Genomic DNA, 27275 nt, shown 5'->3' with positions numbered 1-27275 from the left:
TGCAAATTGCGCTTATTAGATTGAATTACGGAGCTCTCCGGGTGCACTTATCAAGGATCAGCACTTATCAGCAAGCTATGCAACCTCTGCCGCGTTTTCCCCAGCTTTTTCCCTCACTCGTAAGTCCCGCAAATCACCTCGCCACCCAGGTCCAGCACATCCGCAACCGTCACGTTCGGAACGATTCCGTGCAGCCACAGGACATGCCTCAACGTGGTCGTGTCTCCTTCGTCACCATTGTAATCCACCACACTTGGATCGGGCCCTTGTAATCCCACCAGGTCGAGGATGCTCTGCGGCGGCACATTCACGCCCCCCATCGCCGTCAGCCGGTTCGCCTCGTCCGCCTGTTGCCATTGCCACCACAGTCGGTCCAGGTACGCGTGGTGGAGATAGAAGATCGGGTCGCCACTGCTCTCAATGGGGTCGCCCATCTGTTCGAAAACGAAAACATGTCACGGTTAGCTCAGCTGCTTCTCCACTGGGGTCCATAAAACACGAGACAGGCGGTCTCACCACTCCCCCAACAACTGCATGCCCCGCACTGTGCGGGAACTCGTTATAGCACTGCCATGCCTCGTCGTACTCAGTCATGACAAAGCACTCTTCCACATTGGACCGGTTCGCCCACGTAAACCACTGCTGGTCGAAAGAGCGGCTCAGGCAGTAGTTGGCGTGGTTGCTCTCTCGGCTCATGTGCAGTGTCAGGTCGCGGAAGGGCCCGTCCTGGATGCAACCATCGTCTGCTCTCGTGCGCCGATCTGTCAGCCCATCATCCCTTGCAGACAGCACCACGAGTCCCCGGGCCCGACGTTACTTCAAGTCAGGAGTGGATCGCTCACCTCTGCCATCGCCCCCAAATCCAAACACTGGATCAAAGATCGCCGCCTCGTGGATCGGTCCTGATTCATAATCTCCCAGCTCATCCCAGTACGGCTGCGCACCCGTGTATCCGCATAATCTCTGAAGCAGGAGCTCGTGCGCGCGGATGAGATAACGATGCCACGGGAGGAAATGTCCAACGTAATGGATATAGTTGCCCTGCCAGATATGCGTTCGGTGCAGTTCGTCCCAGACAGTTTCCGCGCCCTCGACTGACCCGGTTATCGGCGGATGGTTGATCAAGCATCGTGCAGCTCGAATGTACTCTGACCATCGTCAGTCTCCAGTGCAGATGCCGTCGTCATGCAGTACTCACTTACCGAGTTGCTCAAGCTTGCTCAATGCATACCTGGTGCGGTTAGGTGGTTGATGCACCCACGGATGCTCACGTACCATGATTTCCTCCTATTCAACGAGCTGCAACCATCCCGGGGTTGGGAAACTGCAAGGCCAAGTGTCGATACTATAAACAGAGACACGATCGCCAACTGGGACCACCGAGCCATCATGGTGTCACACCCGAAAACGGTACTTGAGAAACAGAGCGTCGCGCGACCACCTTGCCGACCTGCCGGGTCACTTTATATTATCATTGCGAACCTCGCGGACTCGCTCTCGGTCTACCCCTGAGTCTCCTGCAGCAACCGTCCGCTGGCCAGGCGCATTGTGCACGAACCTCAATATTGGACAAAGGACCGCAGACGCCCTCACAGGTGGCTCGAGGCAATCGGTAAGCGATGCTGGTCGTGTTGTTAATCCCAGAGCAGCCCAACAAACAAAGCTCAATCACTCATCTCCGCCGGAGTGAGAATTTCGCTGCCGGGTTCTGTCCTACTGGAGGATTACGGTTTGGGCCACAGAGATCATGCAGACGTGGTGCGCAGCTGACCAATGTCGCCAGCTCCTGCAGCCCGGTGAGTTGTGCAAATCTCTCAATTGGGACGTAGATTGTGGATGCTTTGGGCTCGTTTATGTAGGTTGCCTGCTCGGCTTACTCGCGAAATGCTCACCCTCCAGGATGTTCTGCCAATATAATCAGGACAGGTTCCAAATCTCGCAAGCTCGGCGTTCTACGTTTGCTATGTGGATAACCGCGCTACGAGACAGTTCGCGCAATCCACTCGTGCGAACAGTATTTCCGTTCGATGAGGCTGTTTGCTGAGCGACTGGGTTGGAGAAACAGCACACGATGGCTGATCCAGCTGCCTACGTGGTAACTCGGGTTCGGTGAGACCTTCGATCTGCGATGCACCCCGGTGTAAGACCCGACATCTCCTCCGCGCCATGGCTCGTAGGATCGCCATTCTATGCCTCTACACATCCCACAAAAACTTTATCTCTATCCTCTAATGCCGGAATCTGCGGGCAGACATGCTCAGCGAGAGGGAAACTCAGCTTTAGCAGCCATCAGCCACAATTCCCCGCACAGTCGATCCGCTAGATTCTAGATTCCACAGGCGCTGCGGGCTGAGGGCGGAATGCTTATTACCCGATTCGCATCGCCGAGCAGCACAACCTGCTAGCGGAAGTTTACGTGGACTGGCCTTGCTTGCGCTGGTCGATGACGGTTGCAGGTCGGTCGCTTCCGCAATGGACAGAAAGAGCTCGTTAGGCACAGTCACTATTGTCGTGTTTCCGGTTCAAAAGCCACGAGGTCCCAGTTTCAAAGCGTCCGGCTACGGCGTCCGTTCGAGGCCCATGCGGCTCAACGTCTGCAAACTGTTTCATGATCGAACAGCGTATACATACGGCGGACAACATCCGCCAGAGGTATCTGCAGGTCATACATAACCGTAATAGGAGGGTGGCAGGCATCATATATTCGCAGAATCCTGCCAATCCGGCTCGCGCGCGAAGGATCGCGGATGAATATCGTGCGGTCGGACCGTTTCCCACGATTCCACAAGATCGCACGCAACAAGAAGTAGGCCATACTCCTGTGTACACTAGTGCTGGATCATGGTATTGGTAGGGCCCGTGTACTCGGAAGCTTCAGCGTCGGTTCCATAGCTGGATCGGCAGCCCACTGCAGAGGCTCAACCCTCCGATGTAAGCCCTGACCATGAAGCTCGTTGGCTTTTGGAAGATTCCACTGCCTCAATATCTACCTTCCTAATGCTCACGGTGTTGCCCGCATGACCAGTGTACCAAAACCAGCGCCTAGGCCACGTCGACTCGGGGCGCCGATGGAACTCCAGTTTCTCTCCTGGCTCCTTGTGTAGCGGCTCGGTCGTGTTCCAAAACTGCACGGATAGCACGGTGGTCAGTGCCCTCAGGGCCGGTAGCAGGTGAATTTGTACCGAGGGCTTGTTGCTGGGTATGGGCAAAGGATAGATAGCGTTGCCGACGGAGGAAAGAGGGTCGGTTGAGGTACGCGGTCAAGGTAGAACTGATTTCTGTTAAACCGAGTTAGTTAGCCATCATATCTTCCGCATAGCCTGAGGTCTCACCATCTCATGGTTTTGGTGGATACAATCCAGGCCCCATGGCATTTGTAATATGCGCATGTCTGTGGCATATACAGTCGACGAGCCTAATCCCGATGCAGGCAATAAGTGCACCGGCATCGGGGCGCGCCCGATAGCAGCCAAGAGCCCAACAAATCCACCAGCGTTGTATCCCGGGCCGTCCATCGAAGGCGCTGTCGATCTTATTTCGGCTTGTCTTTCGCACGGTCGAAAATCATCGGCAGGGTCGGTATAGCATGACTCGCTGCGCTTCTGGTCCGCGGAAACCGTCGAGCTCGGCGAATACCGAGGCTGGAAGGCTGCTGTCCATCGCGCTGGACTATCCGCTGTCGAGACACGAGTCCGTCCTCAACTCGGCAAGACTCGAACTCGTGTGGTTGGTTGACTCCACGGTGCTGCCGACCGGTGGCCACGTGTTGATAACTTGGGACGAAGAGCGATACCGGTTCCTCCCGCGCCTGGCGCAATTCATCGTTGAGCGATCGTTTTTAGGACAGAGACGGTTGAGATTCTCACGTTCGTGACTGGTCGGTGGTGGGGCTCCCAAACTCCGGCGAAAAGCTCAATTTCTCCTGCCGTGTGAGGGTGACGAAGCTGGGGCGGTGACGCGCGGCATAATAGGCTGTTTATTCTCCGATCAGTCACGTGCCATTTTCCCCACCGACCGTCGCGACCAGAGTCTCAAGAACAGAATGATGCAAAACAAGTCATCTCGGTCAATAAGCGAGATCCGGTCAGTAGGAACGAATATAGAAGCTACAGAGAGTTACTGGGGGAGCAGACATCGCGTCTTAAGCCGACAATTCAGAAATCTGAAACAAAATCGGGTTTGAGCAGCGGAGGGTCAGAACAATATATATTGGGTTCTGCGACCATAGAAAAGGATGGACAATCTTGCAGCAACGTAAGAATGTTTAAGAACGCCATCTATTAAGAAATCTATCAATACTTGACTCCCCAGATCTAATCAGCAAAAGCATCACATTGGTATAGACATAAGAAACATTCCTAAGAATAAGGCGCAAATAATAACGATCACGTGATACTTCAAGAATAGAGTCATGGGCGAGGGTCGCAGGGTTAGGATATTAGACATTATTATGAGCGTAGTGTAAAATTGTATGAGTTCGAGATAGCCTGAAGGGAAGGCAAGGCGTAAGAATCGTTCAGAATCATCAGGTCGTTCGCGTTCAAGCGGAACCCTTGCTGGGATCCTGCGTCTTCGCGACGCGTAGACTCTTGCGCAGTTTATCTGTCGCACGGCAAGCCCAGACGAAGAATCCGAAATGAATTATACTGGTCTTATTAGTATGCAGTCATTGCTGGGGAGCGGAGTGACTTACACAGCGACGAAGCCCACCGCCGTACCAAAGTGCTCGACATACGCAGCCTGCTTGCCATTGCAGTCCGGTTCTGTGCGGCCACAAGTGTATCCACCCGTGTAGTATGGCTTCATGATCGCGAGGTACAAACATAAGGCGACGGTCACGGCAGCGAAGGCGATGAAGTCAAAGGCGATGTAAATGCCTGGATGGATGGGAGTGGGGGTGGCCAGTTCGACTGAGAAGATTATGAGGGACCAGACGAGTGCGTATTCGGTCTAATATCATCTGGATTAGTTCAGGTCCGGATAGAAAGTTGAGGCGATATACTCACCGTTCCTGTGACTGGGGCGATTACGGGATGACCCAGATCTGCTGCCGTCAAGACATCTCTGTCATGCAGGTCTTGCGTGTATCCAAAGGAAATGACAGCCGCTAAAGAGGCGACTATCGTAACGAAGCGCAGGCAGAGAGATAGACGTTGTGAGCGCCACTTGAAGCTCGCTGAAGATCCCATGGTTGTGTAGTTTGGAATAGAAACGGGTAGGTGAGGTTTGCAGGAAAAGTATACTTGTTTGACTTTGACTTGAGATGTCCCATGTAAAGGCTTGAGAGAGATGTCGGCCTATATAGACACTCTTCCTCTTAGCGAGCAATGGAAATAGCATCGCGATAGGCCATGACCTGGCTGTGCCGGACGATCAGTCGATCGGCCAAGACAAGAAGGCAAAGTTCTGCTGAGCCAATCTGTTAGGCAAGCGGCTTGTCAAGAACATGGTCATCTTCTCTTCTAAAGAGAGCGAGTAACAATGCGGCTTTGCTCCGTGGCTTGGTTAAGGGTATGACGCGAGATACCATGCGAAGATTCAGGGTCCAAAACACCCCAGTATGCAGGACCAATGAAGGATCGGGCCATGCGAAGCGACGCATGACGTCATGGAAGGAATACGAATTGCATAACTTGGGCACAACGCCCAGAGCATAGCCTCGATTGAGCCTCGAAAGGATTCAGGAAGGGAAAACCAGGCGCGGCCGATCAGGCGCCCAGCGAGACAGTGTTCGAGAGGAGTCTACGATTGGCGCCGACGAATTTGCGATCTGCAGCGCGCAAAAACGGATCAATCCATTTATTTCAACTCAAAAGATGACGAACAAAACTTCATATGTCTCTTGAAAGAGCAGGAATACCACCAACCCTAGTTAGGATGATCGATGCGAATGACAACCTTGGCAAAATGCTTCTTCTCCGCCAGGCGTCGATAGGCACTCTTTGCATCCGCAAGCTCGAACACCACATCGTCGATCGCAGGCACAATCTTTTTCTCGTCAATGAAGCGAACGGCATCTCGAAGTTGGTTTCGGCTGCCTCCAAGTAGACCGCGAATAACGCAGGTATGGATCAAGGCGGAAAGAACAGAAACAGGAGGAGAATCGTCACCGACAAAGCCTATCACTAGAACGATACCGTCCACGCGCACCGCGGCGAAGGATTGGGGCAAGGTTTCATACCCGCCAATCTCAATGATGAAATCAAACCCCCGTCCGCTAGGTGTCAATCGCCGTGCCTCTTCGCCCCAGTTTTGGTGTGTTCGATAGTTGACCACATGAGCTGCGCCAAGGGCCTTGAGGCGAGCCGCTTTTTCCTCAGTTGAGGTGGTAGCCACAACCGTAGCACCGGCAGCGACAGCAATCTGTAGGACAGCGATGCTCACACCACCTGTGCCCTGAACGAGCACCCATGAGCCTGGTCCCGCCTGGTTTCCTTTCAAACCGAAGAGCGCATTCCACGCTGTCACCCAGTTGCATGACAAGGTCGCCGCTGGCAACCAGTCCAACGACTTTGGAGCCTGCACAAGGGCTGTTGCAGGAAAAGTCGCCCAGGATCGAATTGTACCGTCTGTCCCTTGGCCAAGGCAGTTTGGGACATCTAACATCGTAGCCTGGGCATCATCGCCTTCAGACTCATTGACTGGTTTTACTACACAAGTCGTGATCACTCGATCTCCTGCGCGGAACTCGTGGACGGAAGACCCGACGGCCTCAACCGTGCCCACGCCATCACAGCCAGGAACGATGGGTGGAGTAATGGGACCATTGATACTCTGCACGGAGTTAGTGAAATTATAGTGAATTACATTCTTCAGAGCTTACCCCAGGCTTCGCAATATTTATCTCGCGATAGTTGAGACTCGCGGCGTAGAGTTTGACAAGAACTTCATGAGGACCCAAGTCTCGGACTGAGGGTATGCTGATGTTGTCTTGGTATTCGAGTGACTTTTCAAAGCCTTCCTGGCCTGTCAAAATCCACTGTCTAGCCATAGTTTGAGAGCGTTTGTTGTTGTGCGGTGCTGCAAGATAAAAAGATGATCAGGTTGCTATCCTGACGAGGGAAGATTCCAAGGCTGGCAGAGGGTACTATATACCCTTTGGTCAGGACATGAGCTCGGCGTGTCATGAGGAAGGTGATTCTGAAATTCCGAAACAGGAAAATCAATTTGGGTAGGAGTATAGAACGCTTCTCACCACCGGAATCCAGTCGCTGCCCACGAGTCCGCGGATGGAGCGAATCTCATTTTCCCAATCAGGAAAATTAGATTTAGCCCCGTGGCACAAGCCCAGGGTGGAACCCAAGCACAGTCATGATTCGTTGCCTTTAGCCGAGTAGTAAGCGCTAGACCCCAAACGAGCTAACTAGGTAGGCCAAGCAATTCGTTGAAGTCCTGGCATCAGTATCAAGGCATACGTGCTGAAAGTTTGATGCCTGTGAGAGAGGCAAGAACTACCGGTGGCTCTTGGCTATTGGATTTGTGATGCGGAGTCGGAGCTTTGAAATCTGAATTTGTCATCGGTCGAATACACGGTCATCCACGAGTCCGGCACGGAACCTTCCACCTCAGCAAAAACGTCCGGATCTGACAACTCCGTCCAAAGCTGTTTGAACAGACCATTGAGACCGATATCCGACACCAGCCTCTCTTGCAAGAGTCTCAGCGGTTCGGGCCACCCGCGTAGCCGCATCCAGCGGACTGCCATCGAGATTCTATCCACGAACCATGTCCTCGCAGGCGAGCCCCTCTCTCCAGCTATGGCCCCGACCATGAGTTGGAAGCAAGTCATATGCATGTAAGGGCAGCCCTTGATTGGGAAACGTTGCATCGCATCTCGTAGGTCACTGGCAAGGAGAGTTAAATAGGCTGCTGAGTGTGTGGGCCAAAGAAGATGGAGGACTATCTCAATCGCTCGTGCGGCCGCCTCGATATGAATCTTATCGCTTGTTCTGAGTGCACGTGCTTCGTACTGTAATCGGGCTAGCGGTTCTTCGATTGCTTGAGCGACAAGAACCGAGTCAAAAGCGTGTTCGTTATGCGAATCAACCATGCCTTTCAAACGACTGACACCGTCACAAAGTGCTGCGAGTCTGGACAGTCGTTGGTCATGGTAATGGCTCAATGCATTGATTACACTGGGATGCCAGATCCGAGGGAAGCCCAAAATGCCATTGATCGAGTCCCTAGAGGCGTAGTTAGCGTTTGGAACTAGTATAACAGAACCTGTACAGACTGGACAACAAGGTCTATGACCCATGACGGCAAAGAGTCGGCTAGGCGAGATTCTCGGTCTCTGATGATATTTGTGAGCCCGTTGATATGGATTTTCCACGCAAACCTATCATCGGCCAAAGCTGCACCAAAAGCCATAGTAAGAACTGCACCCAAAACGCCATCTGTGCTCGATTTTGTGGACATGATCGCCTGCTTAATAAGATTCACGGCTTTATCCATATGATTGTGTGCTCGGCACTGCCAGGAAATGTCGGGAGACCACTGCTGCACAGCTACAGCCATTGACGCTTCGACCAGTGCAGGGTCAGAGGCGATGAGGTCAAACCAGGCGGCCTCACTGGGACCGTCGGGAGCATGTCTGCCTTCCAGATAAACAAACTCCTGCAGCTTATGCACTGGGAGTAGTTAGTTGTTTTCTACAACTCGTCGAAATAATGTTACACACGAGCTCCGATGTCACCACCGGAAGTTGGGGCCCTCAAAATAGCAACCTCGGTATTGCTTTTTCGTTTTGATATCTTTCGCGACTGGGAAGATGCTGTGCCCGCGATCCGCTGCCGTCGTTTTGCGAAATTGGCTTTTGTGACGTGCGCTCTCATCTGCTTCAGTGTGGGTTGGGATAGGGTCGAGGCCCCAGTTGTATTCAAAAAGGTGAACTCTGCGGAGTCCATTTTGGAATTTGTCACTCCATTTCGATGAACCTCGTTCAGGGACTCGGAGGTGTTGCTGTCTTGACTCGAGGCAAGCCGGGATAAGCACGGAAGATGGTTGTTCCGCAGGATCATGTGAGCGCCGCTTATCTTCTCCGACCGAGTGTTTGGGCGTCTCCAACAACGCGATCGAAGAGCAAATCCCCCGCTAAGATTGTGCCTTTCCTTGGCATACTACCTTGACCATGCTATCAACCTGTGGCCTGTGTCTGTTAATCAAAAGACCGTCTTGGGTTGCAGTACTAAGCCCGCCAAAACGCTGATCCCTCCTTCCTCCACGGTTATCGCCGGTCGCGATATGCAACGATGCCTTGGCGTAGTGTTCCTGAACCAGTGAGGAGGTCGTCGTCGAATTCTGGACCAATGTCGAGGCCGGCTGATAAGCTGGGGGTGTGCTCGCGCTGCGGGGGCCTCCTGGGTATGAGCAAAGCCTGGATGTCTTAAATTGCCCTGCTCTCCCTGCGTTCCTCGCTTCGGAGATTCTCCAGGGACGAGTAGCCGGTCAGTCATCGAGAACGCGCAGAATGAAGGTATGTGCAGCTCCCTGTAGATTCAATTGAGCGCCGGCTAAGGTGTAGTAGACCTCCGCCTTGTTGGTGCTCCTGGGCATCTCCCAGACCATTGCTGTGCCGTACAAGCCACGCGAACCTCGCGCAGGCGGAAAGAAACGCCTGACATTCAACGAAACGGTAGTCGCTTCGGCCCTATCTCCGTCATCCATCTCGGTGCAATGGATCGCAACCGCCGACGACGGAGACTATGTGTACCAAGAGCAGGACGGAAGTATCAAAATCGAGAGCATTGTCACCAACCGGTCACAGACCATTGTTCCGGCCGACGAGGTACCTGCGGACGCATATAGCTACTGGATTAGTCCGGACCTGTCCGCGGTTCTATGGGCGACCAACTACACCAAGCAGTACCGTCATTCCTTCTTCGCCGACTACTACATCCAGGATGTTGCGACGTTCGAGTCCGTACCTCTCGTGGCCGACCAGTCTGGGGATATCTCATACGCGGAGTGGAGCCCGAAGGGTGACTCAATTGCCTTTGTCCGCGGAAATAACCTGTACACCTGGGTCAACGGCACCGTGGCCGCTATCACCGAGGACGGTGGACCGGATTTGTTCCATGGGGTACCCGACTGGATTTACGAAGAGGAGATTTTGGGAGACCGCTTTGCGTTGTGGTTCTCCCCCGATTCAGAGCTCCTAGCTTTTTTGAGCTTCAACGAGACCGGGGTTCCCACCTACACCGTGCCATACTACATGGACGACCAGGAGATAGCGCCTCCGTACCCTCGAGAGCTCGAGATTCGGTACCCCAAAGTTGGAGAGACCAACCCGACAGTGACGCTGAGCATCCTTAAACTGAGCGATAACTCAGTGACAACCACCCCGATTGACGCCTTCGACCCAAGCGAGCTGATCATCGGCGAAGTCGCCTGGGTGACTGATACACACACCACAGTCGCTGCCAAGGCGTACAACCGTGTGCAGGACCAGCTGAAGGTGGTCATTGTGGATACTGCATCTGGCGAAGCCGACGTTGTCCACGAGCGTGACGGTACCGATGGCTGGTTGGACAACTTGCTTTCGATGGTGTATGTCGGTCTCGTTGGCTCGGGAAATACATCCTCTACCTACTATGTGGACCTCTCTGACCACTCTGGATGGGCGCACCTGTATCTTTACCCAGTATCTGGCGGTGAGCCAATTGCTTTGACCGAGGGTGAATGGGAAGTCACCCGAATTGTGAGCGTCGATCAAGAGCGGCAGCTGGTATACTATCTTTCGACACAGCATCACAGCACGGAGCGCCATCTCTACTCGGTCTCATACTCAACCTTCGAGATTACACCTCTTGTTGATGATACTGTCGCGGCATATTGGAGCGCTTCTTTTTCCTCCAAAGCGGGTTATTACATCCTTTCCTACGCGGGTCCGAATGTGCCGTACCAGGAGCTCTACTCTGTTGAGCAGGCCACTCCTCTTCGTACTCTCACCAGCAACGCTGCTCTTATCGAGGCACTCGAAGAGTACAACCTGCCGAAGATTAGCTACTTTGAGTTGACGATTCCGAGTGGTGAGAAGTTAAACGTGATGGAGAGGTTGCCAGTAAACTTCAAGCCACACAAGAAGTACCCCGTTCTTTTCACTCCATATGGCGGTCCAGGGGCACAGGAAGTCAACAAGGCGTGGCAGAGTCTCGATTTCAACGCCTACATCTCATCCGACCCCGAACTTGAATACATCACATGGACGGTCGATAACCGCGGAACTGGATACCAGGGCCGTGCATTCCGGTCTTTGGTCGCGGAGCACCTTGGAAACCTTGAGGCTGAGGATCAGGTCTATGCGGCCAGGCAAGCGGCGAAGAGACCTTATATTGACGCTGATCACATTGCCATCTGGGGCTGGAGCTACGGAGGTTATCTGACAGGAAAAGTCCTTGAGACTGACAGCGGCGCCTTCTCGCTGGGTCTCCTCACCGCACCCGTATCCGACTGGCGGTTCTACGACTCGATGTATACGGAACGGTACATGAAGACTCTTTCTGCGAATGCCGGAGGCTACAACACCACTGCCATCCGCAACAGCGAAGGATTCAAAAGCGTTGCGGGCGGGTTCCTGATCCAGCACGGAACTGGTGACGATAATGTGCATTTCCAAAATGCTGCCGCGTTGGTTGATGTGCTGATCGGCGACGGCGTGACGCCTGAGAAAATGCAGGTCCAGTGGTTTACCGACTCGGACCACAGCATCAGATACAACGGCGACAACGTTTTCTTGTACAGACAGCTGGCCCAGAGGCTGTACGCAGAGAAGAAGAGGAACGGCAAGGAGGACCACCACCAATGGAGCAAGCGAAGTCATGCGTGGATGGTGTAGTTCACGTTAGTCTCGAGTATGTTGTATTGTTAATGCAGATGATATCATTCCTCGGCCTCGGGGTTACCGGAAAGGGCGAGTTCGGCCCCCACCGTCGGCCTCGGCTTTCGGACTTAAGTCTCTTTCTTGCACCTTCCCATTATGACGATTCCCCTCCCTCGCACCTTCCACATATGCCGTAGAAACCACAGAGTGCTTGATCAATTTCTTCTTCTACAATGAACCAAGGCGAGTTGCGAAAGCGCAGGCGACCGGCCAAATCGTGTGAGCCATGCCGACAGCGGAAGGTGCGTTGCGATCTTAAGCAGCCGTGTGGACCGTGTACACGGACCAAGTCCTCGCTGAACTGCTCCTACCGCGACGAAGGTGCGCTTTCAAGACAGCAAAGCCAGTTCCGTGTTCAACACCGACCCGCCGTTCCTCCCCCTCAACCTCGGGGAAGTGGCCGTCCCCAGCTGACTCCCTCGTCTATCGGAGCCGAGATCGAAAGCCGAAATGACGACTTGCAACAAACCGTGCGGGATCTTGAGGCGCGCCTCGCCGACCTGGAAGGGCGAGCCACTCGTGATAGGACGAATGACGTATCGTCTGCACGATGCTCGAGGGTTGAACAGGACTTGCGTGCTTTGTCCGACAAGGTCCAGACGGTCCAGGACCAGCTGACCAGGGCGCCGAATGCCACTGCTCCGGATGCGAGGGAGCGGACATCAATTAGGGCCATTGCTCCCCGGATGCGCCACTCGACGCAAAAGGTGAAGTTCATGGGACCGTCGCACTGGTCTCACAAGATGGATCCGGTATGTCGGTCGCACAGCCTGGTTTCGATCTTGGACTGACGGTCTTACATAGCTCTCCATCTCTCAACTTATGACGACAAAGAACCCTGAGCCCGCTTTGAACGACGTCAAGAACTTGATCATAAAAGAGTGCCGCGACCTCCGACAGTCGATCAAGGCACAGCGTTCTGTCAGACTCAACAACCCGTTGCCGGATGTATGTAGCACAATCCCGTCCAAGGGAGAGTGTGACGAACTGGTGCAATGCTACCTGCGCACCTTCGAACCCATTTACCGCGTCATACATGTCCCATCTTTCTGGACGGAATACGATGAGTTCTGGACTCAGGCTCAATCTACCTTGACTCCTTTCCTTACGAAGCTTCTCCTCATTCTCGCAATTGGTACTGTGTTCCGCTCGGGAGATGGATCCCTCACGAAGGAAGAGCATCACCGACTTGCTCAGAACTGGATATACGCCGCGCAGTGGTGGTTAGCGGGACCCTCGGAGAAGTCCACACGCAATCTTGACGGCCTCCAGGTGGCGTGTCTCCTGCTCATCTCACGAAAAGCATGTGGTTTCGGAGCATCCCCTTGGCTGTCTGCAGGGTCCCTGATGAAGATGGGAATATCAATGGGATTACACCGTGACTGGGCAAACTATCCAGCGCTTTCACCACTGCAGGGGGAAATACGGCGACGCCTCTGGGCGACCGTGCTAGAGTTGGAGTTGCAGGAATCGCTCGACTTGGCTTTGCCGTGTCTTGTACCAACCTTCTGGGACACTAAAGCACCGTCGAGCATTGACGATCATACTTTGGCAGCAAACTTGACGACAGTATCCAACGCCGAAGGAGATGGCCGAGTCACAAATGCATCAATACAGGTCTTGCTCCATGACTCGGTCAGATTGCGAATGCAAATCCTTGAGGTGATACATGACTGCAAAGAACAGTCGTACCAACGGGCGCTGGACCTAGGCAGCAAAATGCGAGCAGTCTGCCGTCGAACAGCAGCCGCTTTTAGCTCGATGAGCGACGGTACCAGCCCGGGCGCGGAATCGAGTGGATTCCAGGCAAAGTTCATTGATATTCAGCTACACAGGTATATCCTGGCTCTGTACACACCGTTCATGGTGCAAGCAAGAAAAGACCCTCAATATTACTTTGCCCGGAAAGCGTGTCTAGAGTCCGCAGCAATAATTGCGGCTTATGCAGATGCCCTGGACCTACCGTCCGATGCACCTGACGACATATGCCGCCTCTTCATTATCGGAAAAGGCTCTTTCAAGGGTCCGCTCAGCCTCGATGTGATATCCCCGCTCGGTTTGGAGTTGGTCACTCAGCTAGAGGAAGAGTCTTTTACATGTTTCGATGGCGATCCGTTGGACAAGCTTGCGGGAGCTAGCCGCGACCATCTCATTCACACCCTTGAACACATTCTCAACCAGCTCTGCCAAAAAATCGCCATGGGAACCCCGAGCACGAAACGCGCTGGTCTAGCAGCGGCTGTGCTGGGGCAGATCCGGGCGATGAAAGCGGAGCAAGATATCAAGGAGACCGTATACGAAACTATGGCGCAAACTTTCAAGGATTGCTTTTCGGCGCTGCAGATGAGCGCTCAGAGGAACGAAGTGACAGAGGCACTCGACGGCACCAGTACAATAGACTTTGGTGTACCCGACCCAAGTCTGCCTGGGTTTGACATGGATCTGACGGTTAGTCGACATCGACACTTGATACTTATAGATTTACAGTCTGACACCGCTGCAGGATTCCATCTTTGGCATAGACCTTCAGAGTCTGTTTCCATTTACGGGCCTCGATAACAGCATGGGTTCTATGCTCAGCTGAACAAGAATTATCGGTACCTGAGCGAGCCGCGGGACGGCTACCGTCGCAAAAGGTCTGCGTGTTGAATGCCGACTTCTTTCTACTGAAGATGAGGGCGACCCGAATGTTGACGGGATGTCAAAGTTCAGCATGAGATTCCCTCACCTTATCTTGCGGCAAGAGGCGACGTCGCGGCATCAGAGACTGGATCCCAATCTCCTATCCACAATGTAGATGAGAGATTAATATTAATCTGAGGACCCCACTGTCTTGTTCTGACGTCGCGGATCAAAGGAGCTGCTCGACGTCGCCCCTTGCCAAGAGCCGGCCGGATCGTGATGGAGAGCGTCCCTTCGTCCCCATTTGGGGGATTCTCCGGGCAAAGCGACGAAACTGACCCGGTCGACGCACTCCAGATTCCTATCCGTATATAGCTCCGATAAGTTGGCCCATGTTTGGGGTATGGCATCATTGGCGTCGGGGTGTTGGTGACGCGCTCTGGCACAACGGTCAACATTGACAATCGACAACAACCCACAATATGAGGGTGGAAGGGTATGAAAATTTGAAAGATGGGTAACGCATTGAAATAGCTTCCGGTAGATGGCCAATTCCCCTGATTTTCCCAGAAACTGGGTATGTTTTGAGGCGCTGCCCAGGCTGACAAGGATCACATGCAAATGGGCTTCCGGCATGTGATTCTAGGGTTCTTTCCTATTCGGGCGTCCAAGCTTCTCGAGGCCGAGTGCTATAAGACACGATGCCACCACACTGTCTGCTCAAATGGCGTATCTGACCACTCATTTTTGATTCAATCTTCAATTGTCCTCCTACCTCAAGCACAATGGCTATCCCAACCGACATCACCCTGAGAACCCTCAAGGGGTCGTGGGGACTGGCATGCATCTTCACCTTAGTGTTGTAGACATGAGCTGACATACCAGTAGGACAAGACCCTCTCCGAGAACATGGATGGCATCCTTAGACTGGTACGCCGCTCCCGGAAGACCCTCTCGAGCCCATCAGCTAACACCACCATAGCAAGGCGTCGGCTGGCTCACCCGCAAAGGCATTGGCGCCGCATCCCAAACCCTCCACTTCACCTCCGCCGTCGAAACACCCCCCTCCTCCTCCGAGACAACCGTCCACATTACAATGCGCCAAACACTGACCGGCGGCATCCCCGGCTCGACTGAAGAGCGCTACATGGACTGGGTCGAGCGCGAGCGCAGCAACCACATCTATGGCGACACTCAGTCGCGCAGCCGCCTGATCAAGGGTGTTCGTGACGCGGAGGGCGCCGTCCGTCCCGACGTGGAGATACAGTCGAAGCCTGGGAACGATGCGATCGAGGAGGAGGTCAAGAAGTTCTTGAGTGCGGGTGTGCCGCACTTGGGCTCACAGGAGAATGATGACCTGTCTGATCTGTATATTCATGACTTTGGCCGGAATGAGAAGGCTGGGTGGACGGCTGAGCAGGTATGTTTTTCATTTGGCCTCACGGTTGCCATCTGCTAATGAGCGTTGGTGGTAGATCTGGGGCCTTGAAGTCATCGACTCGCAGCAATACCTCACGCGCCGGGTGGCTGTTGTTCGAGAGGACGGGTATGAGCTGGCTCGCCTGGTGTACAAGTTCAATGGGCTTTGATTGCATGTACTGACCGATTAATCTGGTTTGTGTGTCTATTGGTTTAGCTTGACGCTATCTTTGTATGTCGGAAGTAATGCATAGTGTCTCTAACTTGCAACGAAGATTGATCTGAGTGATAGGATAGTATCAAAACGAAGCCCGCACATCCGATCAGCAAAGCATGGTGGCTGCCCGAAACCCGCTAAAGTGGCACGTGCCAACAAGCAGATTATACCCCCAGTCTCCTCCTACTAGCCCGAGACTACCTCCGTAGTACAAAACCATGGAAACCATATTCCGTCACCTCCGGACATTCACCGAGCTGTTTCAGCTAAGAGGTAATACACCTGAGACCTGCATACGGAGTACTACATCTCCCCACCTGGGCGAGTCTGCGTCCGGGGTGACTGACTACACCGGTCCGGTCGTCACCGGCTACAAGCACGCATCCTCCTCACTTCCAAGGACCATGAAACAAATCCTTCAACGCAACCAAGAAGTCCGAGAAGTCGGTGAGATGTCCGAGTCGACCTTGCAGAATTACATAATCCACCCCTCCTCTACTCTACAGTTACTCCTCCGTACCCCACTTGAGCTGTTTCCAGCCTTGAGGACCGATGCTTCATGGCTCTCGCCTCCGATCTCGGGATCACCTCGGAAGTCTCCCGCCTCTGCTTGATTGATGCTTACTTCCGCTGATCCGGTCTGCCGGGTCCTTGGAAATGGGTTATGGAGGTGAGCTTGTTTCTCGATTGATGGCGTGCTAGCATAGAAGATTGAGAATTGGCTCTTTTTGTCGGCTCTACATAGTAGAGGGGATGGGGGGTTCTCAATGCAGACTAGAAGTAAAGAAGATTATACCACTTGAATGTCATAATAGCTACGCTATATGTAAAGACGAAATGAGTATACCTCACCTACCTGTAGTATATCACACCCTCTTCCCTAACCCAAACCCAAACCCGACGCCCAAGCCCCGGACCATGATTCCTATACCTCACCCTTCTACTCGACCTCAAACCCGCGAACGCAACCCTAACCCCCAGTCTAATAATGCGGCCAAACGCCCCTCGACGCAATCTCAACAACATGCCCATCCAAATCCTCAAAATACACACTCCTCCCACCCCTTTCCCAGCTCATTGTACTGAGAATCTTCACCCCCTTAACCCGTAGATGCTCCTCCCACTGCTGGACTTCCTCTGGGCTCTGAACCGCGAAGCAGAAGTGCTGCTTGAGGCTTTGTGCTTCTCCCTCGCCGTTGCTGTTCTCGCCCGAGTGCTGGAGCGAAGCGAGGACTTGAGGAGTCGGGCCATGAAGTGGGATTACGCCTGTCGGCGTATTGATGTCGGTCCCTGTCTTGCCGAGCTCGAAGAGGAGGAGGGTTGTTGGCCCGAGGGAGAAGCCTGTTACGCGTGGCTGCGACTGTTAGCTTTATTGTTGATAATATTGTATGAAATGGCGGACTTTGTTTGATCGGAAGGGAAGGACGGCGGATGAGTTACCGATTCAATAAACGGAGCAATGTTCAGCGTCTCCTGGTAGAATATGGCTGATGCCTCGATGTCGCGGACGTAGATGCACGTCTCGAGGATGTGGGTTAGAGGAGCAGGAGGAGGGTTAGTCGTGGTGGATGTCATTGCGGTAGATATCTTGCACAGTATATTTCTGTTCTCATGTAGGTAGTGTATAGTCACTCATGAATCAAGAGTGGTCAACGGGGTAAGACTCATATAATGCGGGGAAGTGAATCTGGACCAGCGTGGTTGGTCATCGCGGTCGCCTCGTATTCGTCCATTCCCTGCAGCATTCTCACATAAGCAAGCTAGGATTAGAAGAGAGAGTGGTCTAGGCGATTACTGCCACGATGTGGTGTTGAAGCTTCAGATTGTATGTCGCCGCATAGGAAAGATACTGCTAGTGTGACTTTCACACTGGGGGGCAACGATGTTCAAACTCGATAGACACAGAGCGGCCTCGTGAGCCAAACCCTGATGAAAATCATCGATCAACCAGTCGGATCGCCTATATTGAGAACATGCAACGTGAACCATAGTTAGGAACAGAGGATGAGGTACAAGGTATATACAACAGCCTCGGACAAGACTCTCGACTCTAGGCCTACCTCGAAGCGAGTCCACAATAGTCTAGCTCGTCGCTAGTGCCGGAGCAAATATCTATGAGGGGATAATCACCACTGCCCTCAATCCTGATAGAGAGAATAGAGTCATAGACCAACCATCACATCACATGTGCGCCCCGCTCCACCCCATCTCCAGACTATTGAATCGTACCTGCATTAAATCGCTCGCTCGCCGGCGAGGGCTGTCGGATGCCCAATGTCCACGAGGCAATTCGATAGTCGACCGGTGTCCCGCGAACTAGTAGAAACCACGGTGGAGGGATCGGCTCTTTTCATGGATGCGAGCAGATCACGACATTCGTGATCAGCGAGTTCATTCAAGTTCGCCGCTCATCTTAGTCCGAGATTATACAAACCTCCGACATTGACCAGATTTACATGTTCCAAGTCAAAGAATGTGGGCGTGCTTCAAGGCTGCCACCTGCAGTGCCCACCCAGCACCACTGCCGCCAGCGAACAGGGATAGGCAATGACCCTAGTCGGTGCCACGCCCCTTGCAATTCAATTCAACCACATTCTATCCTGCCAACCAATCCGCAATGCACATTCCAGTCTCCACCTCCTGAAGAACAAAGTCAAACTCTGATTTGCCGCTGCGGCCGAGCTTCAAAGGCGCTCGGCTCTTCGGCAGTCCGCAGCCGCTCTTCACCGCGGTGATCTCCCATGGGTGGCTAATCGATTGAATCCAGTACCTGGCCTCCCGTGATTTCCAAGGAGTTAGAACCGAGAAGGTGGTTGAAACGGTCGGAACGTTGAAAATTGTTCCACGGATGATTTATTCAGGAGATGGGCTGGGTATCCGTGGTGTCGACGATACGGTTTTGGCTTAGAGAAAACTCGAAGGATCACGACTGTTTGATTACATGTCTCATTGGCGGTGTCAGAGGAGGCTATTCCAGCCCGCTGCCTACACGATAACGCCCCTTCAGGAATAGTTGCGACTACCACTAGTTTAGCTTAGCCACGATAGTCCTCTATCTGTCATGGCAGTTGCAGAGGAGGTGATGCGTGATCGCCCTTGTGCCTCGTGGTGACTGGGCAGCGCTACTGCCGCATAAACTTCAGGGCTAGTGTCGCAGGACTGGAGCCCTGATCTCCAGAGTCCAGCCTGCTCTAACTGCGATGGGAAATATCCCCGGACCACGCTGAAGATCATGATTCAGCGAGAAACAAGAATAGAAGTGAGGCGAGACAAGGTTGTTTCCAACGTCTGAGAGTGAGAGCCGTTGAGGGAGAACCAGACGGTCGCAACGTGTGGGTGAGGAGAAGAAGAGGAGAAGCGGAGTAGATGAGAAGGGGGACAGCGACTCCGAGCGAGTGGGAGGAGATGTTTGGGTGCGGGGAATGTGATCCCAGTGGCCTGGAATGCGACTCCGAGAGCGCAGAGAGGGCGAGCCACGCTGTGAGAGGTGGACCAAACAGCCTCTTCCGGTGCTCCGAACCCTACCATCTCCTCATCCTGATTCGTGTTCTCTCGTACGTCATGATTGTCATGATTGCATGCTGATGATATTCTGCTAAAGTGACATGGACAAGGTATATACAGCGAAATTAAGTATAATTATTGTGACAGGCAGAGGTTGTGCTACATGATCTGGTATATGGGCGTCTCGTGAAAGTACGGATGTGAGTGACTGTGAGGGTGTACATGTGGGTAGACGCTGGTCGGCGAGGGTGGCTGGTGGTAGTCATAGGCCCACGGTGCTATTTGCGATCCATCCAGCAAGGGAGGGGGCAGATCTGCCAGGACAAAGGGTCCATCCGGGTGTTGTTGTTGCTTGGTGTGCGGGGACATGTACGGCACGCCCTGGTAGCCCAGTGAGTCGCCCATCAGAGGACTTGGTCCGGAGAAGGAGCCAAAGTGGCCGTGCTGTGCATAGAGTGCTTGAATGCTGTTGGGGACGGGGTACTCTGAATGAACGTCGGGCGGGCAAAAGTAGATTGGATGGCCTGCATCGCTTGCTCGCTTGGGCTCGTCCATCCCGTAAAATGCCGGCGTGATTGGGGAGGGGGGAGCCATGGCTGGATTTGGCCCGTACAGAGCCTCGTCGTGGATGGGACTTGAAGGGAGGATGTATTGCCCGGTCGGCGATGTTGACATTTCAGGAATTGAGACTGATGTTCGCGATGTTTCGCTTCGGGCCTCGTCGCTCTCCTCGCCATGTTGGAGCGGATGTGATTGGAGAGTGTTGTATGTGGCAGAGGGAGGGAGAGAAGACTGGGATTCCAACTGGCGCTTCTGGCTGGCCATGGCATTCTTCTTTGCGCCGGAGAGTCGGCGGCTGCCGTCGTACTTCTTGCGCGAGGGTTTGGTGATGTGCCATTTTTTTAACCGGCTGCGCAGTTGGGATTCACTGGGAGAATTAGCAGGCGTTGTTGACTCAAGGTAGCAGGGCAGACGAACCTGGGATGGAAATCGTTGGTCTGGACGAGCTTGATGACTTGCTTGAGGGGCCATTCTTCGTCTTTGTAGAGTTTGGTGATGAGCATTCGCTTGTTCTCCCAAATGTCGGGAGAGATGGCGCTCTTCATTGTGGTTGTGGTAGGAGTTGTGATTGTGATTGTGGTGTGTAGAGAGTGTCGTGTTGAGAAGGACAAACAGTTGGAGCGAGCGAGATAAGCCCAAGTACTAGTACAAGTAGCACCTGTGAAGATTGCAAGATGAACGGGGCCACTCGAGCAGTTTCCCCATACCGGCCAAGGAAGTTAATATAACCCTTGACCTGATCGGAACCAAGCCAAATCCCCATCGGCCGATCAACTGTCGCCATCCAGCAGCCTTATCCAACTGTCCTGCTGGATCCTGCAAAATAGCGCAGCTGCAACGGCTGTCGCAGATGTGCACATCTACCGAGACTGGAGTCGCGCCCCTGCACGTGGTGCTTCATGTCTGTGGCAACGGCGCCTGGTAACGCTGTTCCATGGCGCGCCCGTCACTCTGCCACTGGTGTGCCCGGTGCAGCCCCCTCGTTGCCCCCGATTCGGCATACGCATGGGAAACCCGGTTCGACCCAGATGATCCTTGAGCTCGGTCTAATACTGTTCAGGTATAGAGACCGATTTGCTCCCCGCTCGGGCTCCACAGCGCTCCACTGTGCAATGTCTGCGTATGCCCTCTTTGGGACGTCGGCCCTAGTGACCTGCCGAAAAGGGAGACGCCCGTGTCTATCGCGCTAACCTTATGCTTGCGGAAGTGGGCTCGGATGAGGACCGTGTGGGTGAGCTTTGGCTCTGCGAGTAGACTCTGCATACTGGAAGAGAGGCCCTGGTCCTGTGTCGGCACCGAACCAGCCCCGAAGGTTAAGCAGCTGGTCGCGACGTACACGCTCAACTCTCACTGGCCGGTCAAATCCCTCCCCTCATTAATCTCTCAGCGGAGGCTCTGATTGGACTAGATATTTTTATTCTACATTAACATCCTCGGCTTACATTATAGTCCCAGTACCCTGGCTCCGTATCACGTCAGGCTCTGCAGATTCACCAGGTCATAGTAATGCCCCCTCTTGCGCAGCAGCTCAGCATGGGTCCCGGCCTCTGCAATGCGCCCGTTGGCCAGCACGTAGATCACGTCGGCGCGCTGGATCGTGCTGAGCCGGTGCGCCACCGCCAGCGTCGTCCGACCCCGGGCTGCCGTGTCCAGTGCTGCCTGCACGATGGATTCGGATTCCGAGTCCAGCGCCGATGTCGCCTCGTCGAGGAGGAGAATCCGGGGATCGCGTAGCAGCGCCCGCGCGATGGCGATCCGTTGCTTTTGGCCGCCGGAGAGCATGCCGCCCTTGCTGCCTACTTCGGTGTTGAAGCCTTGCCTGTTGATGATATTTCAGTGAGAACTGGCCATGAAATCGAGCATGGGAGGGAGACTCACGGCAACGAAATGATAAAATCATAAATATTCGCATCGCGACACGCCCTCGCAATCTCCTCCTCCCCAACCTCGTCATTCTCCATGCCCAGCAGAATATTCTCCCGGATCGTCCCCTGAAACAGCGCAGGCTCCTGTCCCACAAACGCCAACTTCCGGCGATACTCGTGCAAATCCAACGTCGTAATATCCCGCCCATCCACATAGATCGTCCCCGCAACGGGGTTATAGAACCGCTCCAGCAGCGCAATCGTCGTGCTCTTCCCGCACCCGCTCGCGCCGACAAACGCGATGTACTGCCCCGGACGCACGTTGAAGCTCAGGCCCTGGAGTACCGGTGTAGCGATGCGCGTCGGGTACCGGAAGAAGACGTTGCGGAACTCGATGGCCCCGTTCAAGGAGCCGACGGGCGCGCCGCCGATGCGACCGTGGATTTTGGGGCGGCGCGTGTAGAGCGCTTTCAGTTCACCGGCGGCGTGCTTGGCTTTGCTCATGCCCGGTGCGTAGCTGAAGACGCTCCCCGCTGCCTGTGCGCCAAAGATCACTTCGCTGAAGCAGACGTAGAATTTGAAGATGGTGTACTCGTGGTGGCCCAGCAGCATCCCGCCGTACCAGAAGCCGAGCGCCATGCAGAAGAATTGGAGCGCTTCCGAGCACGCGTAGAGGTACGAGGAGCGAAGGATCGAGGGGATATCGGAGCGGACTTGCTGGCGCAGCTGGGTCTCGTAGGAGGTCAGGATGACTTGCTCCATGGTCAGGGAGACGACGGTGCGGATGGCCGTGACGGCTTCGCTGACCTCGCTCGCGGATTTCTGGTACACTGTGCGCCCGCGAGCTTGGAAGCGGCTGAGGATCCAAGTGCGTAGGAAGCCGCTGAGGAGGAGCAGAGGGACTGCAGAGCTGCAAACCAACGCGAGCTTCCATCCCAGCACCATCGCCACCGTCAGCGAGCCGAAGAGGTTGACCGTCACGATGAGCAGGGTGCCCAGCGTGGCGCCGCTGATTCCAGCAAGGTTCTTGATGTCGGTCGCAAGGACGGTAGTCAACGTTCCTGACGTGTTGTTCTCTTCGTCAAAGAAGGAGATATCCTGTCCCAGGAGGATACGGAATGTTTGACTGCGTGCTCGCCGAATGAGCTTCTCTGCGCTGAACGCGAAGAGCATGCCCTGCGACCCAAACAGGAATATCGTGACCAAACCAGTCATGAGGAACATGGATGCCCAAAAGTTCGTCTCGTGCCGTAGCCTGTCTCCCTCTGTTGGTGGGATCGAGATTGCATTCACAGCTTTGGCCAGCAGGACCGACTGCGCGGGCTGGACGCCGCCGGCGAAGAGGGATAGTACCAGGCCCAGGCCCATGATGCACTTTTCCGGCCGGTTGAAGCTTGCGATGAACCGGATCAACGTCCAGAGCGAGAAGCGCTGTCCTTTCTTCGTTGTTGCTGCCTGCAATGTTGGGAGAGTCGCTGTGCTTCCGCGCTTCCACTGGGTCAGTGGCGAGTATAGCGAGTCGGCGATGTAGTATTCAAAGTCGTCGTCTTCTTCAAACCAGAGTGTCGCCAATGTCTCTTTATCATGTGCATCTCCATTACCTTCGTCTTTGATGCTCTGCGCTTGCACCAGACTGGCATAGACTCCCTCTCTCTTGAGCAGCTGGCTATGTGTGCCCTGCTCCGCAATCTTCCCTCCCATCATGACAACGATATTATGCGCAGATTTGATCGTCGACAACCGATGCGCAATAACAATGGTCGTCCGCCCCTCCGCCGCACGATCAAGAGCCGCCTGAACCAGCCCCTCAGACTTTGTATCCAGCGCCGAAGTAGCCTCATCAAGAAGCAAAATCTTCGGCTCCTTGACAATCGCCCGCGCAATCGCGATCCGCTGCTTCTGTCCGCCGGATAAAGCCAGCGACCCGATATTTGTCTCGTACCCGTCCGGAAGCGCCGTGATGAAGTTGTGTGCGTCGGCGATGTGCGCGGCCTTGACGATTCGCTGTCGAATCTGCGCCTCAGACTCCTTCTCGTACTCTGATCCGATGAGCCCGTGCTTGATGTTCTCGTAAATAGTCGCGGTGAAGAGTTGTGGTTCTTGCGAGACGAGTGAGATCTGTTGCCGTAGCCACTGCAGGTTTAGGGACTCGATGTCGTGCCCGTCAACAAGGACGGAGCCTGCCACGGGGTTGTAGAATCGTTCAAGCAGGCCGATAATCGTGCTCTTCCCGGACCCCGAAGGCCCAACAAAGGCAGTCGTCTTGCCCGCTGGAACGCGCAGGTTGAACCTGTCCATGACAATCACCTCCGGCCGCGAGGGATACGCATGCCGAATATTCCTCAGCTCAATCTCCCCCCGAACTCTTGGAAGCCGTTTCCCCTCACTGGACAGCGGGTTCAACGGCGACTGCCTGTCAATTGTCCCCAGGATCTTCGTCGCCGCCGCAACGGCATCCGAGAAAGCCTGCACATTCGGCGCAACATTCCCCAGACTATACGAGCCCAGGATAATCGCCATCATGATGGTGAGGATATCGCCCGGCTGGACATTCCCCGAGTCCTCGACGAGGAAGCGTGCGCCCATCCACAGGCCCAGCCCGTAGTTGAGATACATGATTCCGAGGATCCCGCCGATGACGACGGCGAATGTCATTTGGACTTTTCGGCCGAAGCGCTCTGCGTCTCGGAGGTGTGTGTCGTATTTGGCAGCGAGGGCTTCTTGTGCGCCGAAGGCGACGACGGTGCGGATCGAGTTGAGGACGTTTTCTGCGATGCTCCCGCCTTTTCCGTAGCATTCGATCGATTTCTTGCTGTAGATGACCGACACCGTCGACCCGATGCCCATAATAAGCAACAGCGCACCCAGCGTCGACGTCGAAATGAGCGCCAGCTTCCAATACTTGATAAACGCAATGACAAACGCCGTAACGAAGCTCGAGATCCCCGTGAGGACCAGACTCGCTTTCTCGGAAATTCCGTCCTGGATCAGGTGCATGTCGCCCGAGATGCGCGTCGTGATCTCGCCGGCGCCCAGGGAGTCGAAGAAGGCGATGTTTTGCTGCAGGATGGCCTGGAGGTAGCGCACGCGGATCTTTTGCGTGATGCTGTTGCCCGTGTGCACAAAGGCGAAGGTTGCGAAGCCGATTGTGAGGAACTCGCCGATGCCCAGGTAGATGAAGTAGAAGACGTTTTTGACCAGGACGTCATAGAAGTCCTCGTAGCTCATTGCGTACGTTGCGACGTCACGGAAGGTCGAGGTGATGTTGCCGAAGAAGACCTGCCCATCCCATCAGCCTTCCCATTCCATCTACACCAGTTAGACAGAGAAGAGAGCATTCTCACCGTAAACAAAGGCAGCGCCGCCCCTCCCCCAATTGCACACGCCGTCCCAACGACAATAAAAAACCAGTCCCATCCTTTCGCGTAGCGATAGATCTGGAAATATCCCACCTTGGGCGTCGGCATCTGGATCTGTTGCTCGAGAATGTCCTTTTGCATGTCCGACAGAAACAGCAGCGAGCGCCGGGTCATACGGATCGACTCCATGGGGACCTCGTCCCTGTCCTCTGTGCCAAAGGCCATGCTGTGCTTGCCTGCGCGACGCATGGTGACTGCATCGGCTGGCGATCGGCGATGGTAGCGGGACGGTGGATGGCGATGACGAGTTGACTAAGCGGCTTAGTTTGGGTAGTACGGACTAACTACGTGGATTGGAATGGGATGGAGTGGTGTGGTGGTGGTGAATGCGATCAGCCATCCATGGCTCGGGTGGGCGACTCTGTGTGGAGTTGGGTGAGCGATAGAGAGACGTCCGTGGATGCAAGCAAGCTGCACGTTAGGTGTCACTGGCCTCGTGGTGGATGTACTATTGGCGATTAGCTCGAGTCGTGGAGAAGGCACAGGCACCAGGTCTAGAGTGGCAAGAGGTCGAGGAAGTCAAGAACAAGACTCGTCTCCAGTGGTCACTCAGAAAAACAGTAGAATCCTGCAGAGTCACCGAGGGAGCATGCAGAATCCCCTTTCCTCGACCATTCTCTATGCCCCGCGCGGCTGCGAGCGACAGACAGGAGTGCCGAAATGGTCCGTGACGGCGCTGGAGGAGGATGAAACGGCGACGCTAAGTCGGGAGTTGGATCACATCCCTGAGTGTCACGGATCCTGTGTGATTGTGATGCTCGGCTTTGGACAAGCTAATTATTTCGCATCCCGGCCGTTGGATTGTGGATCTTATGACAGGAATCTCTTCCGCCGTTTCGTCAAGACTTGGAACAGATCAAGGAGACGGAGAGTTTGACGAGTGTTGGCAAGGCTGGATGTGAAACATGAAACCCTCCAGACCCTGAAGCACTCGCTTTCGGCAATTGCTCGGCCTGCACCAGTCGGTGTTTCAGCCTCTCTCCGGGAGTTGGAGATGCGGTCTGGTTCGTCCATAAGAGATCGACATCTCCGCCATTTTAGCTTCCCTGGACGTGAATTCTGATGCATCCGTCAAAGTTACCTGGCTGACGCTTCGAGAAGTGCCCCGGAGTCAGATCTGATACACGAACTCCACGGATTAAGTAACCTGTGCGAGTCTGGGATCTTCAGAATCCGAATAATAATCTGATCCTCCCTTGGACCTTCCGCGACTCGACTCGGGAGATGGTCGGCCTCGCCCTCCACATTGATCGACATCAGGCCATGATTCAGGAGATTCATCGGTAATCTGTTTGATAACCCAAGCTAGACAGTGCTATTGGCTTGTGGAGATTTCGCCCTAGATTCATAGAGGCTTCATCTTGACCATGTGAGCTTGCCCACGCAATTAGAATAGCTCTTGCCAAGTTGACTTTCGGGGACTTGATGGCGTTGAGGCTTGCAAGCATGTATCAGCGCCGTTTCACGCGCTGGCCCCTGTCTGCTCCCTGCGCCCCAGGGTTCGCCCCCTTCGTAAATCAAGCCATTTGTTTGGCCAATTTTTGATCGAGCCGTTTCGCCCGTTTTCTTGCGATTGTGCGATCAATTCTGCTCCTTACTCGCAGGGTCCCCGTATAGACGGAGATTCGATTGGCCAATTGCTGAACTGACCGGGAATTCAGGTCGTAGAACAGCATCCAAGCCTGCCAGTGTCAACCATCTGGAAGCATGGACAACTCCCCACGTGGTTCGTCTTGTGGGCTGAGGATCTGCCCAGTGCAGCCCGAATCCGGGTGGCCCCGTCGGGG

At 54.3% G+C, this 27275-nt stretch overlaps 12 protein-coding genes across 12 annotated transcripts; 3 read left to right on the top strand and 9 right to left on the bottom strand.

Moving 5' to 3' along the window:
- Window positions 1-113: 113 nt before the first annotated feature.
- BJX68DRAFT_270065 (tyrosinase family protein) lies at window positions 114-1278 on the bottom strand (the record flags this gene model as incomplete). Its single annotated transcript, XM_071046513.1, has 4 exons — window positions 114-434; window positions 517-743; window positions 843-1148; window positions 1203-1278. The coding sequence occupies 4 exons, from the start codon at window positions 1276-1278 to the stop codon at window positions 114-116; spliced, it is 930 nt and encodes a 309-aa protein (XP_070895695.1).
- Window positions 1279-4540: 3262 nt separating this feature from the next.
- On the bottom strand, window positions 4541-5189 carry BJX68DRAFT_270064 (uncharacterized protein; the record flags this gene model as incomplete). Its single annotated transcript, XM_071046512.1, has 3 exons — window positions 4541-4646; window positions 4694-4950; window positions 5007-5189. 3 exons carry the CDS (start codon window positions 5187-5189, stop codon window positions 4541-4543), a joined length of 546 nt encoding a protein of 181 aa, XP_070895694.1.
- Window positions 5190-5528: 339 nt separating this feature from the next.
- BJX68DRAFT_154892 (zinc-dependent alcohol dehydrogenase family protein) lies at window positions 5529-7229 on the bottom strand. The gene is made up of 2 exons (XM_071036738.1): window positions 6824-7229; window positions 5529-6774 (listed from the first exon to the last, which is right to left on the bottom strand). The coding sequence occupies exons 1-2, from the start codon at window positions 6989-6991 to the stop codon at window positions 5869-5871; spliced, it is 1074 nt and encodes a 357-aa protein (XP_070895693.1). The 5' UTR covers window positions 6992-7229; the 3' UTR covers window positions 5529-5868.
- A 239-nt stretch (window positions 7230-7468) lies between these two features.
- On the bottom strand, window positions 7469-8906 carry BJX68DRAFT_270062 (uncharacterized protein; the record flags this gene model as incomplete). The annotated part of the gene is made up of 3 exons (XM_071046511.1): window positions 7469-8183; window positions 8234-8630; window positions 8681-8906. 3 exons carry the CDS (start codon window positions 8904-8906, stop codon window positions 7469-7471), a joined length of 1338 nt encoding a protein of 445 aa, XP_070895692.1.
- A 169-nt stretch (window positions 8907-9075) lies between these two features.
- Window positions 9076-9500, bottom strand: BJX68DRAFT_154839 (uncharacterized protein). The gene has a single exon (XM_071036733.1). The coding sequence runs from the start codon at window positions 9453-9455 to the stop codon at window positions 9162-9164; it is 294 nt and encodes a 97-aa protein (XP_070895691.1). The 5' UTR covers window positions 9456-9500; the 3' UTR covers window positions 9076-9161.
- Window positions 9377-12084, top strand: dppIV (prolyl dipeptidyl peptidase DppIV). The gene is made up of 2 exons (XM_071036734.1): window positions 9377-9475; window positions 9527-12084. The coding sequence occupies exons 1-2, from the start codon at window positions 9470-9472 to the stop codon at window positions 11834-11836; spliced, it is 2316 nt and encodes a 771-aa protein (XP_070895690.1). The 5' UTR covers window positions 9377-9469; the 3' UTR covers window positions 11837-12084.
- Window positions 12085-12640: 556 nt separating this feature from the next.
- On the top strand, window positions 12641-14792 carry BJX68DRAFT_154873 (fungal specific transcription factor domain-containing protein). Its single transcript, XM_071036737.1, has 2 exons — window positions 12641-14329; window positions 14385-14792. Exons 1-2 carry the CDS (start codon window positions 12704-12706, stop codon window positions 14463-14465), a joined length of 1707 nt encoding a protein of 568 aa, XP_070895689.1. The 5' UTR covers window positions 12641-12703; the 3' UTR covers window positions 14466-14792.
- BJX68DRAFT_154856 (uncharacterized protein) lies at window positions 14580-15276 on the bottom strand. The gene has a single exon (XM_071036736.1). The coding sequence runs from the start codon at window positions 15137-15139 to the stop codon at window positions 14693-14695; it is 447 nt and encodes a 148-aa protein (XP_070895688.1). The 5' UTR covers window positions 15140-15276; the 3' UTR covers window positions 14580-14692.
- Window positions 15126-16225, top strand: BJX68DRAFT_154849 (uncharacterized protein). The gene is made up of 4 exons (XM_071036735.1): window positions 15126-15342; window positions 15392-15433; window positions 15486-15923; window positions 15979-16225. Exons 1-4 carry the CDS (start codon window positions 15289-15291, stop codon window positions 16090-16092), a joined length of 648 nt encoding a protein of 215 aa, XP_070895687.1. The 5' UTR covers window positions 15126-15288; the 3' UTR covers window positions 16093-16225.
- An 806-nt stretch (window positions 16226-17031) lies between these two features.
- Window positions 17032-17835, bottom strand: BJX68DRAFT_154807 (Glyoxalase/Bleomycin resistance protein/Dihydroxybiphenyl dioxygenase). Its single transcript, XM_071036731.1, has 2 exons — window positions 17580-17835; window positions 17032-17493 (listed from the first exon to the last, which is right to left on the bottom strand). The coding sequence occupies exons 1-2, from the start codon at window positions 17712-17714 to the stop codon at window positions 17122-17124; spliced, it is 507 nt and encodes a 168-aa protein (XP_070895686.1). The 5' UTR covers window positions 17715-17835; the 3' UTR covers window positions 17032-17121.
- Window positions 17836-19763: 1928 nt separating this feature from the next.
- On the bottom strand, window positions 19764-21016 carry BJX68DRAFT_154810 (Clr5 domain-containing protein). Its single transcript, XM_071036732.1, has 2 exons — window positions 20622-21016; window positions 19764-20571 (listed from the first exon to the last, which is right to left on the bottom strand). The coding sequence occupies exons 1-2, from the start codon at window positions 20747-20749 to the stop codon at window positions 19803-19805; spliced, it is 897 nt and encodes a 298-aa protein (XP_070895685.1). The 5' UTR covers window positions 20750-21016; the 3' UTR covers window positions 19764-19802.
- A 512-nt stretch (window positions 21017-21528) lies between these two features.
- Window positions 21529-25569, bottom strand: BJX68DRAFT_277991 (putative ABC multidrug transporter; the record flags this gene model as incomplete). Its single annotated transcript, XM_071048438.1, has 3 exons — window positions 21529-22023; window positions 22083-25348; window positions 25414-25569. The coding sequence occupies 3 exons, from the start codon at window positions 25567-25569 to the stop codon at window positions 21675-21677; spliced, it is 3771 nt and encodes a 1256-aa protein (XP_070895684.1). The 3' UTR covers window positions 21529-21674.
- Between the last annotated feature and the right edge of the window lie 1706 nt (window positions 25570-27275).

Source organism: Aspergillus pseudodeflectus (genome assembly GCF_044049435.1).
Source record: "Aspergillus pseudodeflectus strain CBS 756.74 chromosome Unknown BJX68scaffold_45, whole genome shotgun sequence".
NCBI lineage: Eukaryota > Fungi > Ascomycota > Eurotiomycetes > Eurotiales > Aspergillaceae > Aspergillus > Aspergillus pseudodeflectus.
This window is presented reverse-complemented; position numbering and strand designations above follow the sequence as displayed.